This window comes from Erithacus rubecula (genome assembly GCF_903797595.1).
Source record: "Erithacus rubecula genome assembly, chromosome: 9".
In the NCBI taxonomy this organism is placed as follows: Eukaryota; Metazoa; Chordata; class Aves; order Passeriformes; family Muscicapidae; genus Erithacus; species Erithacus rubecula.
In genome coordinates this window covers 29,681,636-29,701,861 of record NC_136660.1, presented here as the reverse complement: position 1 = coordinate 29,701,861, position 20,226 = coordinate 29,681,636, and the positions used below count along the sequence as shown (strand labels likewise).

General features: G+C 42.5%; 2 protein-coding genes across 3 annotated transcripts in view; one reads left to right on the top strand and one right to left on the bottom strand.

The window, feature by feature from the left end:
* Positions 1-381: 381 nt before the first annotated feature.
* DENND10 (DENN domain containing 10) lies at positions 382-9,768 on the bottom strand. 2 transcript variants are annotated; one of them, XM_079312318.1, is made up of 9 exons: positions 9,620-9,768; positions 8,945-9,161; positions 7,927-8,006; positions 6,278-6,426; positions 5,989-6,100; positions 5,517-5,617; positions 4,321-4,428; positions 3,663-3,757; positions 382-3,032 (listed from the first exon to the last, which is right to left on the bottom strand). In XM_079312318.1, the coding sequence occupies exons 1-9, from the start codon at positions 9,751-9,753 to the stop codon at positions 2,856-2,858; spliced, it is 1,173 nt and encodes a 390-aa protein (XP_079168444.1). In that variant the 5' UTR covers positions 9,754-9,768; the 3' UTR covers positions 382-2,855. The 2 variants fall into 2 exon arrangements, with proteins under 2 accessions (XP_079168444.1, XP_079168445.1); XM_079312319.1 differs by having other exon boundaries at positions 8,945-9,141; positions 9,620-9,744.
* Positions 9,769-11,649: 1,881 nt separating this feature from the next.
* Positions 11,650-20,226, top strand: part of EIF3A (eukaryotic translation initiation factor 3 subunit A) — a 28,375-nt gene continuing 19,798 nt past the window's right edge. The window contains exons 1-6 of the mRNA XM_079312498.1: positions 11,650-11,807; positions 15,417-15,607; positions 15,805-15,941; positions 17,773-17,936; positions 18,971-19,170; positions 19,668-19,876. Of these exons, the coding sequence (XP_079168624.1) occupies positions 11,759-11,807; positions 15,417-15,607; positions 15,805-15,941; positions 17,773-17,936; positions 18,971-19,170; positions 19,668-19,876 (950 nt within the window). The 5' untranslated portion in view covers positions 11,650-11,758. The remainder of the gene's footprint in view (positions 11,808-15,416; positions 15,608-15,804; positions 15,942-17,772; positions 17,937-18,970; positions 19,171-19,667; positions 19,877-20,226) is intronic.

Here is a 20,226-nt window from a genome sequence, read left to right as displayed (position 1 = left end):
ATACCAGGAACTAAAACCCCAGGGATGAAAGCAGTAAAGCAAGTAACCCAATTTACTCAGCAAAATCTCAGCTGCAGGGACTGAGTGTTTATCCTGCTCCCCTTTGCAAGCCTCTGCCCTGTTCACTCTTTACCCTCCAATTTCTGCAAACATAGTGGAGATGTTATGGTGCAGGAACCATTCACCATTTTGTATTTCTCCATGAACAGAAAGGTAGTAAGATGGAAAAGATATGAATCAAAATTTTGTTTTGAACAGCCTTTGCTTCTAGGAGGAAGAAAGAATGTCTTCTGACTGCAAAAGAGCAACTGCACCCACAGTCTGCTTGTGTGCATCCTGGGGAAAGGGAAGTGAGAAATAAATAGAAATATTTTCCTGTCCTGACCTTGCAAATTTTTCTATTTTATTTTAAACATTTTTGAAAAGAAACAGTGTCAAAAGTCATTGAGCAAATGCAAGAACATTAAGACAATCCTTTGAATGCACTGAAGCTGAGGGAGGCAAATAAATCTTGTACAGAGCTGATGATAAAATCAGCAATGACAGAAGTGTCTGAACATTTCCAACCTAAAGACCAAACCATAGCTCAATCCCAGTACTGCAAAACTAAGAGCTAAAGCCTGTGACTCCATGGTCACAACTATTCAAGAATAAATTTACATAAATTAAAGGATAAACTGTTCAGGAATTTTTTAATAGGCAAAGCATGCTATGAGGCCAGTTCCTTCAGTGCAAAATTGTATTTCATCTGTGTTGCACAAAGGTCAGGAGAACTAATACAACACTGAGATTTTCAACTGAAACATTTCCAGAACAGAAATCAAAACAGGCATTCAAGGTTTAGTTTGCAACTGAGCTCCTCTGCTTTGTGTTGTCTCTAAATATGCCTTAAGGCAGTTTGTTAAAAAGAAACTATGGGAATTTCTTCTCAGTTACACTGTGGTGTTAAGACAGCTAGCTGAAGCAGATTCAGGTTTTCCTTGGTGAAAGAATTCCTTTTCAGTGGACTTTAAAGTAGGTCCTGAAGAGAATTTTCAGCATAGTTTTGCAGTTCTTCTGATCTGACTGATTTACAGGTCCCAAAACAGAAGCAGCAATATTAAAGAACCATTAACAAAAACCATTAATGGGCAAATGGGAAAAAAGCTGTAGAGCACTTACAGGTAAACAAAGGCAGTTGCAGTATTTTTCTCTGAAGTTTAAAAAAAAGATAATTACATGCTACTCTATTCAGAATTTTAACTTCAGACTACATGTTCAAAGCAGAATTTTACACCCCTGAAAATAGGGGATTGTTCTGAAGCACTTTCATTTCCTGACTGTAATAACCACCCATTGTACACAGAAGCCACATTCCTGCATCACATTCTAAAACAGATTTCCTTAAGGTATTATACATAGAAAAAGGACAACTCTTTTTCCAACCAATATTGCTTGCACCTAGTTATTGATGAGCTCTACCAGTTTCAGAATAGCAAACATCCAATTATTTAACAATATAAATATTGGTTACTAAAGTTTTAATCATAAGTATAAAATCTCTATGTAAAACCACATGCTACAGCCCATCTGTACAAAGGCCAGGAAAAAGGTTATTTTTTCTTATAACAAAGTGCTACTGCAGAATTGAATGATTTGTTGTGGACATTTCTGAACAAATGCAGATTGTTTGGCTCAGAGCATTTCCTTATAGACTCTAAATTCTTCTCAGAAGATTGTAAAGCAGTTAGTTTCAGGCTGCTCAGTAAAAAAAAAAAAAACACAAAACAACAAAACAAAAACTCACTTTTGAGTTGTGGCTGTGCAACCAAACAAGTAGACAAATTTTAATTTTCTCTAAACTCTTTCCCAGTTGACTTCAGAAGTTTCCATCTGGATTTAATTTACACAGAGCACCTGACAGTACCTGTGTTACAGCTCCAGTCATTCAAGAAGCTGCTGCTCTACCTGTGGCACGTGGCCATTTCAGCATTCCTGGTGCATAAGGCTGTGACTCATCTGACTTTCAGTGGATCAGGAATGAATGGCCAGGTCTCCTCTCAGCTGAAAGCCCCAACAACTTCTTAAATGACTCCAGCTGTAAGGCAGCACTTGTCCATGACCCCCCCAGGAAGCCCCACTTCAAGCACAGTAATCCTGTACCTTATCCCTCCATCTGAGCCATGGGATGGAGTGAAAGGGGGAAAACCTCTAAGGCAAGAGCCCAAAAGAGGTGCTCAACTCACACCTGAGCTTCAAAATATCCCTTCCTTTTTATACTAAGGCTGCCACATCAGATTTTCCCACACATTCTTTATTCACACCTAGACACTTTCAAGTAGAAAGAGAGAACTTGTCCATTTATTTGGGATTTCCAGGTATCAGGCAGTCCAGAGCTAGAGCAGCATCTGACAGGCTGACATCCCTGGAAGCCCAGAAGGAGCACTCAGAGCAGCAGCACATTCAGGGTGTCCTGTGCAGAGATCAGCACATCCCAGCTGTGCTGGGCTCACTGCAGTCAGGTTCCAGGCAGACAATCCCAGCTGTCCAGCCTCTGGAATGTGCAGGACAAAGAGCCACTACACTGATGCCTGCCACAGCCTGGACACTCTGGCCTGTGCTATTTGCATATCCACTCACTCTGTGGTGTGAAATACATAGGCACACAGTTAGATTTGGGGGGATAATGACACCAGGAATGTTCCCAAATATGTCTCCATATGTTCCCAGTCAAGCTCCAACACTCTGCATTACATCATGGTAACTAGGACATTGACTCATACCTTTAACTTTCCATATAAAATACCAGGTATACCTATCTGGATAGCAGAGACAGCTTTTTCAGAATTGGTCCATAACACTGCAGTGCATCAAAATCAGATTTTGAGCATTTGTTCAGCAGCTGCTAAATGAAAAAGGAAGTTTTCTGTGGCTGGTGGAAATCGCTTTTGTTTCAGGGCCTCAGCATTAAGGGTTGGTTTTTCACTGCCATCAGAAACCTCAGTAAGTGAGGCTAAAGTAGCCAAGATTTCTTTTGTCTTCAGAGAAATGTCCTTAAGGAACAGAAAAACAAGCAACCATGAATATAGTATTAGGTATTAAAAGGTTTTCACATACACTTACAATAAAAAACAATCAATACAGAACAGAAAAAATGAAACAATGATAAATAAACAGCTCATTTTAAATAAAGTCCCCATTTATTTTGAGGCAAACTTATAACAGTTATTCAGCCTGCTTTTGTGCCATATTGGGTAAAGGAAGCACAACCACTCCTGACCTTACTGAGCTCTGTGATTAAGTCACTCAGTTGTGAAATGTCTAATATTAGATGGGGGAGGGAGTGATAAGATGGCATCATCATAAAAATCAGGTTTCATAGCTAAGAAGCCATATTTAGTATCATCTTTTCAAGGTGTTGCCAATACTACTGACAAAGAACTGAGCAAAATCCATTCCTGGGAAACCAGTCTTCCAATCAATAGAATTTATGAGCTTTCTTCAGCAATGTAATTATCCAAGAGATAACATAAACTAAGTTATCCTTAAAAACCTGCATGATGAATAAAAATGCTCAAGGTAGAAGAGACTGACTAATTCTCAGTGACACTCTTCCTCCTACTCCCACCTTCTGCCAAGATTTAGCAATAGAAGTTAATTAGATTTAAAAATAAAATATTAACCTTAATGACTTGGCTATCTGATTTATCTGGATCTTCTGCAGATTGAACAATTAGTTGTCCAATTTCTTTGTGAAGTTTTCCCATTGTCATTGCCTCTGTGTAAAAAGAAAAACAAAACACCACACATAAAATCCCCTTTTTTGTGATACCCAGGAATGCATATGAATAACACACCAACCTGAGGAATCTTTCCTTGACTGCCATTTGAAATCTGGTAAAGCCAATAACCTTGTGTCAACAACTAATGTACCTCTGAAGAGGCCCAAAGCAGTGATAAGGAACAGCAAGATGATAAGCAACATACAAGGGTTTTTTTGGTTTTTTTTTTTCAAATAATCCCCAGTCTTCCAATATTTAGTGCCACGTTTTACTAAAAACTCATGTAGCATCTCTCCATTCAGTTGAAAGTCTCTTCCATGTGTAACATGGATGCTATGAAATCCCACTTGTGCATTTGTTGGAAAACAAAGCACATCCTGCCAAACTCCAGCTTTAACCAGTCTTCCAGGGTGGCAATAAAGTGAAGACAGAAATTTACATATTGACTTTTCAAAACCTGGATGGAAGAAGGATCAAGACTGACCTAGAACAAGACTGAGCAATACTGTCAACTCTAGAATAATCTGCCTCTAAATCCAAAACAAAAACAGCAACCAACCTTTTACTACAGGTGATACTGTAATCTCAGTGTCTGCCAAATTCACATACACATCATAGAGGTCTGATCTACTGCTCACTTCAGAGTCTGTAAATCCAGCGATGTAACCTGGAGCACGGAATTGAGCAAGGTTAGCATCTTCACAAATAAAAAACACAGTCCCAAAGTCTGTTCTAAGAGTATTTGACACAATACCCATTGGACCCAGGAGGTTGCTCTCTTGATATTATCAGCATTTAACAAGTGTTCAGCAGATGCTTCATTTCCAAGGAGTTTAAAAATCAACTTCTAAAATTGCCTTGAGCATGGATTAACTGCTAACACTACAGCAATATCACCAAGTTATCAATCTGAAATTTTAAACTCTCTTCCTGCCTTCCTACTAAAATTACTCATTTGCAACTTTCTCATTACAAAAAATCTCCACTCTGGAGCCTCTTGTCATGAAGTCAATATTAGACTGGAGCAGAGGAATAAACCCAGGAGATTTTCTTATTTACAGCACATCAGATGAGCAAACTTGGAGCAGTTTTTCTCCATGGAAGATGCTTAGTGAGCTGTAAAAATGTTGAAGATGAGTAGTTTCCTTGCTCATATTCTTATAAAGATGCCTCTCAATGGCCACATGATGTGTCACAGTAACCTCTGCATAAAGTGAGGGCCTGTTCCTGGATTATGCATTAAGCACAGTGCACACACAGCACTGTGTCACACAGACCAAACTCCTACAGGTAAAGTTTACCCTGTGCTTAGGAGCCTCAGACTTCACTGACATCAAAATAGAAGTCTGGGACTTCAGAGTTAGGAATAAGAAAAACCCAAAACATTCCATTACTAGTGATGTGTAGAAGCTGGGAAAAAGTGTAGCTTATCTAAGTGAGCTGCTTCTCTACAAGAGGAAGACTTTTGATCCCTCCAATCAAAGCACCAAAAAAGTCTCAAGGCTATTATGCATCTGTGATTAGGGACAGACTGATGTGGATCCACCCAAAGCCACCAGATTAACTAATTATCTTCCCACACACTTGTTTAGTTGATTTGCCCTTTCCAAAGAAAATGATGTTTAACTTTGATCAACAGCATTAATAGCAAAATAACTTTTTTTCTCTCTCCAAAGTTCCCTGGTGCAAAACTTTGTAGTGACAGAAGCAGAAATTGAATTTTCCTCATATGTTTTATTAGTAAATTATCACTACCTGTGCATTCTTTTAAGGCTTCCAGTTCTTCCTCATTGAGATGCACATATGAATGAAGAATTGACCAGTCCTGTCGATGCCACACTAAAGCAGGCAAAGTCCTAGGGGAGATCAGGGTGCAACTTGAGACACAGTAGATTTTTTACTTACATTAGCTACAGCCTCACAGTAAAAACTGCATGCCACAACAAAAAACAATCATCACTAGGTCTCATTTGAGGGATATATATAAATTTACACATATGTGAACTGTAGGGACTTCTACTATCAGTGCAGAGTTTATCACTCATTCCACCATTAAATTTCTCCAAGTTGAGCAACATACAGCTAAACCTTAAGAGGGATTAATTCAGCAGAATTTCTATAAACAGGTTTAAGATAGATTTTTTTCCTTAAAATACAGGATTTTTTTCTCAATGAAAATTTATTGGACTTCTGGGAGTAGGTGGGAAGGAAGGAAATTATGAAGTACCTGGTAAATTCCTGGATAGCTTCTATTCTAGGATGGTACACTACAATTCTCTTCTTTAACATCAGTGCAGTATATAAAATAACTGTTTCCATTCCAAACTGAGACACTATATCTAGAAAAGGGAGGAAATAATTTTATAGATGCTGGTATTATCATGATTTTGAAGAAACTTAATAATAACAGCACAGCTAAGAGTATCAGCACAGTTTACTTGAAGCATACATGAAAACAAGATTGTGTTTTAGGCTGTAAGAAAGAAATCAGAATAGAGACTCTGGCAGGGATTCACCTTTGATGGAGCCAGCAAGGAAAGCCTTCCGAGCATCAAAGTCCTTGCTGAGGAAGGATCCATTTTCTTCACTTTGGCAGATGCCCTTTGTAAGGACTGCAAGGTAACTCTCCATCATTTTAACTGGACTTCCATGCTTCAAGTAGATTCTGTGTGAAAAGAAGAGTCTGGTATTTTAACTGCAATCAGTGCACCTATATATATATATATATATATATATATATATGAAAAATAAAGAATTAAAAATCAGTATCACAAATAGCAATACTGCTGGCAATAATTCTTATTCTGGACACTTGGCTGAGATTTTAAACACTAAACTAGAAGTCTTGCAATATGCACACAAACACATCTGTCTTTTAGAATTTAAAATAACCCTGTATTTTTATTTCAGCTTTCTATTTTATGAATGAACCAACATGGACTGAGATAGAAACACACCCCAAAAGGTGTAGGCAGGTGTCCAGACAAAGGAAGACTTGCAGACTTGGAAGGTGTCTGCTTAAGAAAAAGCAACTACCACAGTATCTCCTGTTATTTATTACATGCAGACTATGACTATGTAGCTTTTAAATTTTTATCCAAGTATCTTTTGCCATTCTTCTGTACTCTTTGCTAAATGATGGAAAAAAATATAAACATGTCCTTGATATTAAAACCCCAAAATGACACAGAAGAAGCTGAGAGAACTCATGCACTGTCAGCTGTCTTCCAGGAAGCAGAGAGACTGTAACCTATTTTACAGGTTAAGAGATTTCAGGAATAGCACTGAAGCTGTCAACTACACATTTTCCATGTTAGCTATAGCACAAAGCTACATCACATTAGAAACTCAATTATTATCACACTTAGAAGAAGCCATTCTAGAAGTATTAGCTGGTAAGTCAGCAGAAATGTGATCCACAGTGAATCTAAGTATTTCATGTATCACCAAAAAAGAACAAATCTCAGTTTTTCAGTAGCCTGCAGAATTGATAAGCCTGAAGACATTCCCAAGTCTGCATTAGATATAGTAACTCCCAAGAGCACAATAACCTCACAATTGCATCCAATTAGCTGCAAAATCCCAGGGAATACTCTTCCTATCAAGAACTGGGACTGAATTAAAACTGAAGAAAAAGCAAAATAAGAAGCAGAGAGAGAGTATGAGAATGGGGACAGGAAGGGGAGTAAACAGGACAAGGAAAAGAGAAGAGGTTTTTTGGTTGGAAGAGGGCTCTCACTTCCCTACATGAAAAACAACAAAAAAGCCCCTGGGTGCTGTACTTAGCTCAGAAGAGATGCAAGCAGCATTTACAAAGATGTTGTGGAAAGATACAAGTCATTCACCATACAGAGGGTGACCTTTAAGTCCAGCACTGACACGTTCCCAAACATTTACACTTTTTAAAAATGTTTTCTCAGAGAATACAAGTGTGAGGGTGGTGGTGGTGTGTGTCTGGAAAAGAACAATGAACATCTGATATTCACCCAACACCTTCTGTATATGACAAGCTCAAATCAAGGATTTTTATCATCTGATTTCATTTGTAGGACTGAGTTTCCAGCAATTCATTTGAACAAATGAATTCAACAATGAATGCAAGCTTTTGCTTTGGCAAGATCTAAGCATGCCCATGGCAGTACCTCAGGCCAGCTTTTATACAGACCTACAGAGGATCCTGGTGAAGGCTGCATATTTCTCTGGGTTGAAGTCTTTGGCCATCAGGACAATGGAGAAATGGGTCACCTGCACATGACACAGGCACAGAAACACACAGAGCTCAGTTAATGACCCCACATGAACAGTCTTGGCCACTTTACTGTCAATGCTCCAAGTTCCCAGCTGCAGGAACAGCCTGGACAGAGGATTTCTGATGTGACTCAGCTCTAGCAGACTATCTTTTGCTTAACCTACACACAAGTTGCTTTCCTCTAATCTCCTATGAGGCTATTAAAATACAGAAAGGCATTTTTCTTCCCCATAGCAGGAAGGAAACCCAACGGCAGTGGAAGCAGAAAGCATCAACATATTTAGAAAGAGACTGGAAAAAATACACAGACAGCAGGCCCACAAACAGAACTTCTCTTAACTTCCTCAATCAAATGATTGTGGGCTGGCACAGTAAGTCTGGGACTGAAAGTCTGCAGTCAATGACCAGGCTCACGTGTCCTCCTGAAATAGCATCTCCTACTGCAACTATTGAAGACAGCACTGTGACATATAATTTTATTTTAATTCATAGGAAATATAAACTTGGAGTGAAGAAAGGCAAGCAGCATTCTGCTGTGGGCATGCAAAATTACCACGTTATCTTTCCACTTAACAACATAACATGAGACATGAAAATTGAATAGGCTTAACCTACAGTTTAATGATTTTCATAACAGGGAACAGATAGAAGATACAACTATATTTGCTGTCCTCCAGTAATCAATGCAGTGGAGAAGAAAGTACCTACATAACTTGATCCTTTGGGGATTCCAAGACTGCAATTTCAAGACTTGGTGACAAATGAAACGTAGACTGGCAGGACACCTGAGCAGAGCTGCATCTGTGAGCACTCAACACCTTGAATCCCTCCTCTTCCTCACCTTTCTCTCCAGGGGAAAACACTGCTCAACCCACGGAGGAAACTCTGCAGAATCCCTCCCTGCTTTCTACTGAAAAACCCCACCAAGTCATACCTTTTTCAAGGCTGGAGAATCCTGAACTTCTACCGTAGTGATGTAGAACCAAGACCTTTTATACTGGCCAAACACAAACGTATGAAGCAATTTGTTTTCATCTGTAAGGCAGCACTTTCGCAGCAACAGAGTCCTCAGCTCAGCTGTTACGGACGGATAACACCAAACCCACAAAGCATCTCCGTTGGTGTCTTTTTCTATGGTGGAAAGATGTTCACTGTGAGAATGCCAAACAGCAGCAAGGAAGTAAATTGATGGGTTAATCAGGTTTGTTTCCTGGAATCAGATTAAAATTCCACCTTACCCTGACCCTAGACATCCAGTTCTGCCACTACGGTTTAAGCCTTAAGGCAGGAATTCTGATACGGGTTTTATTTTTAAAATATTAATAAATCTGCTTCACGAGATCAGAGAAGAACCAAGTTGGAACGCACATTCAACATGAGCACGGTATTGAGGAACACGTACCCGGAGCAGCTCATTTATGATTTTCCCCTATTGCTGATTTCGCAACACAAACCTCGGGAGCCGCGAATTTCAGACACTCCGGCCGAGCTGCGCACGGCTCAGCTCCGCAACAGGCAGAGCCGGCACGGCCGGGCCCGCGGCCTCAGCGCGGCGGGGCCCCGGTACCGCGGCACCGCCCCCGGCCCGGCCCGGCTCCCCGGCCCTCACCGATCAGCCCCACGGCCCGCAGCAGCTGCGCCTCCGCCTCTGCCATCTTCGCTCCGCCGCCTTCCGCCCTCCCGGCCCCGCTCCGCCCGCCGGGCCCGCCCGGCCCTCACGGCCCCGCTCCGCCCCCCCGCCATTTACTGAGCGCTCCCGCCTCCCGCTCCACACGGCTTCCTGCTCTGCCGCCCCCCGCCTGGTCTTATACGGGAGAATAAAGGGTCTGGGGGAAATGTGTCTTTTTTGTTGTGTGCGTCACAAAATCCCGGCATCGTTCCGGCTGGAAGGACCGTGGGGCTCAGGCGGTGTCACCGCCATGCTCAAGGAGGTCCCCAGAGCACGGCACTCAGCAGCGAGTGCAGACGGATTTTGGACATCTCCAGGGAGGGATGACCGTCCGTGGGCACTGTCCCAATGCGTGATCGCTGCACAATAAAGTTCTTCCTCTATTCGGCTGGAATGCCGTGTGTAGCAGAGCCGTGGGGTCCCTGCTCAGTTGTCTCTTCTCCAGGCTGAACAGGCCGGGTTCCCTCAGCCTTTCCCCAAAAGTGAGAAACTCCGGCGCCACCATCATCTCCGCAGCCCTCTGTAAACCACGGGGCACAGTTCATGTGAAATGTTACACAAAATGAGGTTGGGCCTGCTGGCAAACACCTCCTGAAGTGGGGAGCTGTACCCTGAGTAACCCAGAACACAGACACCCCTGTGTTTATACACAGCATGGATAAAGGCTGGCTGGTGCCCAAGTGGGCAAGTGGCGTGAGGAACAGTCACAGAAGCAGAACAACTATTCCTGAGTAACTCCGTGCATCAGCAAGTTTATTGAGAATGTAAAGATCTCATTTGCAAGTTTGGATGAACAGTGGCACTTGAATATCGGATTCCATTATCTTAAGGGCCTTTTCCAATCTAAATAATTTTAGGAATACCATGACACTGATTTAGAAGAAACTTCCAAAATAACTGGGATAACTAGAGGAGCATCAGAAGCTGCTAAAAAAAAAACAAACTGTGAAGTTCTGGGAGAGGCCAGACCTGTCCCGGGAACACACTAAAGGGCAGCCTTTAGCCATGAAGTTATGAAGCACACATTAAATATACTCAACTACCACGTAGGAATAGACAGGACAAGCCAGACAATAGCTGCTCCTGATACAAAATCCTCTTGATCGCAGCCTGGAGGGCTTTCAGGAACTTTAGAGATCCAAAAACACGTTGTGGGCTGCCCAACAGCAAATCCAGTGATAAGTATCAGGCAGGACACCTGCAGTCCCCATGAGAGCACAGCTGTCCCCAGGAGGAGGCTGCAAGGACAGTCACTGGCTCCGTGACATGGCACAGCTGCCACCCCGACCTCAGGCAGTCACCTGACAGACTTTTAATTTTATGAACACAAAACATTTATAGTGCTTTTGTTCAGCACTATAAATACCTTAGTGATGACTCTACTTAATGCAGACTGTACTCAAATACAGGTCTGTCATGGTTTAGGAATAGATTTCCCCAAAGTAATATTCCCACTGAAATACCACTCGCTCATGTCCACCCTCACCTCCCCCTGCGCAAGGATGGAGAATTGTGAGAAGGTGTTGGGCTAAGAACAATACATTAGAAGAAGCAGTGGAATAAGAAAACGAACAGTAAGGACAATGCTAACAACAGAGTGTGCGAGGCAGGCGAACGACTCAGCCAGCGCCACACGACCCCCGGCAACGCCTTAACGCTGTCGCTTAAGGCTCAAAGGGCTTTGTGCAGCTCGCCCCGCCATCCCCTCCCGATCCCGATCCGCCTCACGGTCCTGATCTCCTCACGATCTCTTCAGGGTCTCGGCCCTAAGCCCCCTCCCGCTTTTTCCGCGATTCCCCCACGATCCCGTCCCGGTCCCGATCCCAGTGCCCCGTCGATCCCGTCCCCGTCCCGATCCCGGTCCCAGTGCCCGGTCCCAATGTCCCGTCCCGGTGCGGTCCCGCCGGGCGGTTCGCGCGCGCGCCGGGCGGGGTTTCCGGTTCCGCCGCCGCCGTCGGGGCGCGCGCGGCCCCTTTCCCTCCCCTTCCCGTGCCGCTCCCTCCCTTTCCGGCCGCGCGTGCCGCCTGGCTGGAGCGAGGAGCCGCCGCCGCCCCGTGAGGAGCCGCCGCCGCCGCCATCATGCCGGTGTACTTCCAGCGGCCCGAGAACGCCCTGAAGCGGGCGAACGGTCAGTGCGGGCCGCGCCCACACACACACGGTGCCGGGTCGCCTCCCGCGCCGCTCCCCGGCCGCGCCCGCCCCGGGACGCCTCCCCCGGCCGGGAGAGCCCACCCGGAATCCGCCGGCGCTGAGCGGAGGCCGCCCGGGAGCGCCCGCCCGGCAGGGAGCGGGGAGCGCGGGGAAAGGGCCGGGCCGGGCCGCGCCGCATGGCGGAGGAGAGGGAGGCCCGGCGGGCGCGGGGAGCGGGCCCGGCCCCGCCTCCCGCTCCCCTGGGCCCCGCGGCCGCCTCCGGGCCAGGGGGAGCCGCGGCTCGCACGGCCGCATCCCGCGGGCCGGAGCGCGCTGCCCTGCCGGGCTGATCGCAAACCCGGGCTGATCGCAAACCCGGGCTGATCTCAAACCCGGGCTGATCGCAAACCCGGGCTGATCTCAAACCCGGGCTGATCTCAAACCCGGGCTGATCGCAAACCCGGGCTGATCTCAAACCCGGGCTGATCGCAAACCCGGGCCCTTCTGGCCCCTCTGGGCTTCGTGTGTTGTGTCCCGTCCTTCACGTGACTCCGCTGAGAACGCAAATGGTAAAACTCCTTCACTGCTGCACGGCTGGTAACACTGGTTTGCCCCTGGAAGACAATTCAGCACTGTAGCTGTCGCTTGCTGACTGCCACATAAAAGCCGGACTGGTTATATTTATCAGCTGGCTCATTTCGGGCCAAACATATGGCTTTGACGCTTCTGTTTTTTATAGTATCCTATTTTAAGCCCTTAGCAAGACCATTTAGACCCTTCATTGTCACAGGGCTGATCACAAGATGACACTTGAAGGCGTCTACAACTTAGAGATGATATATGGGTCTTGAAAATGACAGCAGAAGAGGCTGTATGGTCTGGGGACTGTGCATTATTCAAGTACTTAGTGTATTAACAAGAAAATGTGAAAGTACTGCACATCCTCAAGATTTTTAATGAATAATCCATTGTAAAAATCTTTCCCACAAAGATAAAAAGATAAAAGATAAAATCAGCTTCAGTCAGCGTTCAAGGATGAGGATGTGCTGTATCAGTCCTTTCATTGGAAAAGATGCATGTACCATAATATAGAAACTTTATTTATACTTACACATTCTTGAGTAGAGTAAGTGGTATTTGGTGTGCAAGTGATATTTCTGGAATATTGACTTTAAACTGCTCACTATTACTATTGATGCTTTAAGTTCACATTTCTTAACACTGCTGCAAGTCTGCTAAATTGTGTTGAAGGGAAGGAGTAGAGCTGAGCTGAAGGGTGGGAACAGAAAGGGGGATATTCTCCAGAGAGATGCTGGCAATACTGAATTTCAGTGGGCTGGATGGAAAACATGACAAACAGTCTCAAGTGTTACAGACTGCAGGGGCTCAATCTTACTACAGTCAAACATAATAAAGGGTGCAAAGTTGTACCTAAGGCAGATTGTTTGTTGCAGGAAGCAGTTTAATGTTAAACTGACATTTCAAATGGGGACATCCAGTGCAGTTTCCAGAGTTTCAGTGTGTGTTTGGTACGTAAGGCTCAAGTGAGCATTAGAAGCACTTCATGTTCTCAGTGACTTCAACGTACAGAGGTGATGTTTGGAAATATGAAGAGAATAAAGGATTTTAAGTATACACAGATAAGTAAGAAATGAACAATTTTTATAACTGATAAATGTAGGTCAAGGCCAACCCTCAGCTATGGTTAATATTTGCATTGCTTTGTTCTCAGGGATGTAATGCAACTTTATGGAGTGTTTTAGTGTTGCAGATACTAAGCTTGCTCACTATTAGAGATATTAAAGCACATGACATCTTTGTCACCTCTTGTAATGATATGTTTTCTCTGATTGAAAACTGAGCTTAATTCAGGATTTTGGGTTAGCAGTAGGTGAATTGTTTATGTGTATCAGCTGGTTCTTGACCACTGAGCTTCAGTTGCTACTCTGGATACCTGTTAGAATTTTAAGTAGTATAAAAGAGCAAAACTAGTAGATGGTAAGTCTTACAGCTACTTATGGATTTGTATGTTACAGATCTGAGTTTTGTAACTTTCAGGTCCTACTGCAAAGCATGACGATGTTTGCTGTATTTGATTCTTCAGGTTCATTTTGTGCTTTTACTCAAGTCTCTCTTAAATTAGCCTTAATTATTTGACTTGCAAGAACCTGCTTGGTCAGAGTTAATGAAAAGTTTCAAAGCAACATAAATTAATTTTATACTTTGTCCAGTTGGTTATCGGCCACTGAGAGCTGTGGTTGGAGTTCCCTGGCATTGTTGCAGGATTAAACTTGCCTTTCAAGTTTATTTTAATAAATCAAGCATAAAACTGTACAGTAATTGTCTCAAAAGCACCTGTGAGATAGAATAGCGTGTAAATTATGGGATGGAGAGTAGCTTTATTAAAATTCCCTTGGTGAGTAAAGTACTGCTGGATACTGCCACACCATAATTCTGATTATCTTCAGTTGTATCACAGTGCTTTCTCTAGAAAGGAGCTTGCTCATCTTCTGCCAGCTCATTATTTACATATACTGAGCCCTGAATATGAGTCGTTCTGGTCCTTAAATTAAAACCACTCTGCTGCTTTCAATTTAAACCTTTTGCCATGTTTAACTTCAAATTTGAGATTCTAAAATTTGGAAGTTCAGTCTGATGTCTGAGCCTCTGGGGCAGGCCCCTACTTTAATAGTTTCTGCCATTATTTAGGAGTGGAGTGCTTTCCAAAGTGCTTCATGGGCAGTACTGACTCCACCCCTCAGCCTTTAAGAATAGGCACATTTCCCACTGGCTGTACTTGACCTCCCTTATCTTTTAAACCTGTTTGATTCCCATTCTGTGTGTTCATTCCTCCTGCTGTTCTGCAGGGTACATTCAGAGCAGGGTCTGTGTGTATGTGGGTCACTTCCTCAGTGTTTCCAGTGAGTGGTTTGCTGAGTTTTGTGTGAGGCAGAATGTGTGGGTTATCAGAGGTGGGAGTTGCTGTGCTGCTGAGAGCTCCTGTAAATAACAGCAGCTGCTTAGGGATGAATAAATGGGGCACTGGTTTCAGCAGCAAGGCTGATATAAAAAGTGTCTGACCCTCAACTGAAGTGCAGCAGCTTTTGGTAACTTCTGTAAACAGAAGTGCTAAACCACTCAGGAGTTGAAAATAACAAATGAACAAACTTAACTTTGCTGAGTGAAGTTCTTTTCCTCCCTCACCTGAGTGCAGAACTTTCTCTTTCAGTCACATCTTTACTATGTTTTGCACCCTGTTTAATATCTTTGGTAGGTGCTGAACCCACAGGCCTCCTGGTGGGTATTCCTTGTCATTGATGAAACCAGGACAGTTAAAACTGGATGTGTGCATTCATACACCTCCATCATGCCTGGATGGATGGAGGGACATCTCTGCTATCCTGAAATTCCCATGTTAATTTGTTTGCCAGTTATGTCATTGAACAACTGGCATTGAGTTGCCAACATTTTTTGATCTGGCCAACTAAATCAAACCATCAGTGCACTCTGGGTAGAGTTGATTAAATTCTGAATGTTTCTTGTGTCAAGCATAAAGCATGCATCTTCTGCTGTTCAGATCTTTTGTTAACTGGGATTTTTCTTTCAGAATTTCTTGAGGTTGGCAAAAAACAGCCTGCCCTTGATGTTCTCTATGATGTTATGAAAAGTAAGAAACACCGAACATGGCAGAAAATCCACGAGCCAATTATGCTGAAATACCTGGAGCTCTGCGTGGATCTGCGCAAGAGTCACCTGGCAAAAGAAGGATTGTACCAGTACAAGAATATTTGCCAGCAGGTATGGCTTTCATTTTTAATTGTACTTATTTATAGCGTGGTATCTGTCAGCTGATAAAATCTCAAAGTATCTGATTTGTCCTGAATTAGGATTAATCTGCCTTTTAGATGTTCTTGGGTTTGTAGCAGTTACATTTTTAAAGATTTGTTGCCTCTTGTGGGTGGAAACATCTTCCCATTTTTTTGCCTTTGGTGTAGGTTAACATCAAATCTTTGGAGGATGTTGTTCGAGCCTATTTAAAATTAGCTGAAGAAAAAACAGAAGCAGCTAAGGAAGAATCCCAGCAGATGGTACTGGACATAGAAGACTTGGATAACATTCAAACTCCAGAAAGGTGTGCCTGTCTTTAAAATGTAGCAGTTCACAGAAAGTGTCTTTATTGTCATTCACAAAGCTGAGATATGAATGTGGTAGACTTGAAATTGAATACTGGTGGTGTTTTAGAAGTTTTAAAGGTAGGGATAAAAGCAAGAATTTTGCATTGAATGGAATCCTTTATCTGAATAAAGAGAGCTAAAGAAAGCAATTTGTAAGGAATAGAAAATCTAAGTGCAGTGAGATTGGTTGTGAGAGTTGGGTTACCACTTTCCAGTGTCTGCTCAGATCTGCATCTGTAATGGTATTAGAGAGTTCATTATGGTAGACTGCTCATTACTGGTTGATGTAGAAATACTGTTAATTATATCAGTAATATAATGTAATTCCTGTATGTGATAGCCTCCATTTCTTCTGACCACATTCTGCATGTACAAACAAAAGGAAATGTTACTTTATGCTTGCTTGGATAAGTGATGAGACAATAGAAGAAAGGGCATGAAAAGTACATTCAAGAGAGAATTAATAGGATGGGCAATGATGGATGGTAATAGAAACGGTAAAAAATTGGAAGAAATTACTGAATATTTATCTTCTCTAGGAATAGAGTTGTAGTAGTCAAATAATACTCATAAAGACCTGGAGTAGAAGGCTCTGTATTTACATGTTAACAGCAAAACTCTTTAGTAGAAGTTGGTTGCAGAAAAAAAGAGATGACAGACATGTCTTCAATAGGGGGGCAGTGCCATTCATGTTATTTCTAGTGCCTGAAATTGTTACAGAGGAATCCACTAATAGTTAAATAGTGAAGATTGAATGACATCTCTTTTCCTGATTCTCCTTTTTATAACAGAGGACTAGAGAATGGATCTTTTTAATCACACTTCTCATCTAAACAAGCACAGTTTCCTTGATGTTTTTTAGGTTTTCTAGACTTCTCGTGTTTTTTTGCTGGATTTTCCTCTTGATCTGTTAGAGAAAGCACTGGTGATGTGTCTTGTTTAATAGTGTGTGTAGTACCCAGAGGTGCAAACCAGAACTGGAAATGGTGTAGTAGAAAAGAGTTACAGGAGTTGAGATTTCACACTAAGCAGTTAAAAAAGAATTTTAAAAATGAAGGCTTAGGGAATATGTTTTTCTGTGACTTGCTGAGTGGATTGTTCAGCAGAAAGGAATCATGTGGGGCATAGCACTGAATTGGTCTCAGTGTCTTGGGAATGCTTTCCCCTGTCTTATATTCCTGTGATGAGGGAATAAATGCAAGATTACCATATCTCACTTCTGACATATTTAAGCACCTTTTTCATGTCAGAATTTGTAAAGGATTTGAAATGTTAATGTGAACATTCTGGTTTCTGATGTGTGCGGATCATAACACAGTGCTTGTGTCACATGTCAGCATGAAGTGAGCTCTGGCAGCAGTGCTGGTGACTAAAAGGGAAATGTCAGCAAGTACTAAAGTGTCTGCATTGACACTGATACTTGACTCTAACAGAGGTACAGGACACAGCTCCCTGCTGGGAAAGGGAAGGGGAAAATCCTGGAGTTAGTTACCTTTGAAGGATACAAGTTTCTGATGTCTTACCTCTGGAGCTTGGATGTGTTAGTCCTGTATGCAGTGGCCAAAGTTTGAAACTTAAAAGTTTCAAATAATTATCTACATCCTTTAAAGTAAAAGGGAGCAGTCTGAGGGACCAATTTGAAAATAAGCAATAGATCATTCAGCAGCAATTAGCCTTTCAGATTTGTCCAGGCTAGTCTTAAAACCTGGTAAGAAAAATTGATGAGAATTGTAGGGAATAAAGCACTTCTCTCTTTTCTCTTTCCTTACCCCGCTGCCCTGACTAAAGTGTTCTTTTGAGTGCTGTAAGTGGAGAAGACACTCAGGATCGTACTGACCGCCTGCTTTTGACACCCTGGGTTAAATTTCTGTGGGAATCCTACAGACAGTGTTTGGATCTTCTCAGAAATAATTCTCGAGTAGAACGCCTGTACCATGACATTGCACAGCAAGGTAGGTGCAAAAGATTGAAACTTGAACTGTAATGATGTGGTGTCCCCTCCTTAAGGGGAGGAGAGCATCCAATGCTTGTGGTCAAAAGGAGCAACAAGATAGTCCTCAAAAGTTTACAAACTTTTAGTAGTAAATGACATGCTGGGCATGAAAATTGGTGTGTTAAGTCCCTGACCTCCCAGTATAAGCACATGGCAATGAGTTTTGGGGAAAGGGATAGGGTGGAAGAAGAGAGGGTTGAATTAAAGAGAGGATTAGAGAGAAGGAATGGGAGGGGGGAAAAGAGAGAAATTGCCAGTCCTCACTTCAGTGTTGATCCAGCTGATGATCAGGGTCCTGGGGTGTATACACACCTGGGCTTGACCTTTTTGTAGATAAGTTTCTCACTTGTTACACAAATCAGTTCTCATGCTCTGTCTGTTCTTCTGGGCCTTTATAGAAATGGGGTGGAGGGCTTCCAGGGTTTTGGGTGGTTTTGATCCTCCTCTACAGTCCATCCCCTCTTCTTGACCTCTTTCCTGAACTTGTGTTGTTCTGTATTGTGCTTATCTCCAGAAGGCAGAAGGACTGGTTTTTGAGAACTGTGAGATTAATGACAGGGCTTTTGTCTGTGTCATTTCCAGTCATTTGAAAGCTTCATATAACTTTTCCATATTTAGATTACTTGAGATTTTTTCCCCCACATTTGACAAAGCCAAAGCCTGAATTCATGCTATTCACAGGATTTTGTGTGCTCTTAGTTCAAACTAGAAGCTGGAATCACTGCATAAATTAGAACATTTTAAAGAGACTTAAAGTATTCCCTTTGCTCTTTATGGTTTATTATGTAGAAACATCTTCATCTTTTGAGGTCAAGATGGAAATGCTCTGCATTGTCACTTACTATGTGTTACAGATTGTATCATGTTCGAGATATCTTTTGACTGCAGATGAAGATTCTTTAAGTGTACTGATTTACATATTTGAATCTCATTTAGAACTACCAGAAGTGACCATTAGTGATCATTTTTAATCTGCATTATTCCTGCTTGCAGCTTTCAAGTTCTGCCTGCAGTACACGCGGAAGGCGGAGTTCCGCAAGCTCTGCGATAACCTGCGGATGCACCTGGGGCAGATCCAGCGGCACCACAACCAAAGCACAGCCATCAACCTCAACAACCCTGACAGCCAGTCCATGCACCTGGAGACCAGGCTGGTGCAGCTGGACAGTGCTATCAGCATGGAGCTGTGGCAGGTATGCAGCAGGGCTCCCCAACAGGCTCTGCAGCCTTTCCAGAGTCTGCCCCATGCTGTTCGTGTCTCATGGTGCATGCAGCAAGGTAAAGAAAGGATAAGAGCTAAAGAATAAAGTTTTAATATCTACAATATTGAATGCTTAGTCTGGTGTTCCTGTACAACATTTCAAACCAAGCTTTGCTGGTAGAACTTTTAGAGATTTTTTGTTCAGCGTTTTTTTTTAATCCCTGTCTTGGTTTGTAGCTTGAAAATGTGAATGGAACAAGTTTTCAAAAATACCAGATTCTAAGCAGAGAATTAATGGAATACATCCAAATAATTTATTAGGAAAGAGGTGTTTCATTTTATGTAGCTGACAAAACTGAAGATTACAGCTTTCAGTAGTACTAAATATTTTATAGTCTTGCAACCTTTAATAAATTTTTATTTTCCCTCTTTTTGGGTTTGCAAAAACTTTCTAACAGTAGTGTATTTGGTTGTTTTGCATTTTTTTAGGAAGCTTTCAAAGCAGTGGAAGATATTCATGGACTATTTGCACTGTCTAAGAAGCCACCCAAACCACAGCTGATGGCAAATTACTATCACAAAGTTTCAACTGTTTTCTGGAAATCAGGAAATGCTCTTTTTCATGCATCCACCCTTCACCGCCTTTATCACTTATCGAGAGAAATGCGAAAGAATCTCACACAAGAGGAGATGCAGAGGTGGGGAAAGATACTTGCTGTGATCTTAGAATCTGTTTTTAACCCCCTAGGTTCAAAAATAAACTAAATTGTACCCCAAAAGAAGCAGATGACATGTATGGCTGTGAGCAGCTCTGTCTAAATTGGCCAGTACTAATTGCTTCAAAAGAAATCTAGAGCAAGGAGGATGTTTTACAAAGCTGCAGTGTAAGTATTGTGAACATTAACATCACATTAATTAAGCTTCCTTCTCTTTACTGACTGAGAAGATGTGAGAGTCAGTAAATATCTGGGGGTTTGTTTTCTTTTTCTCTTCTGAGTAGTGGTATTTTCTTCAAAAGATTTCACAATCTCCTCTCATGGTGTAGTTG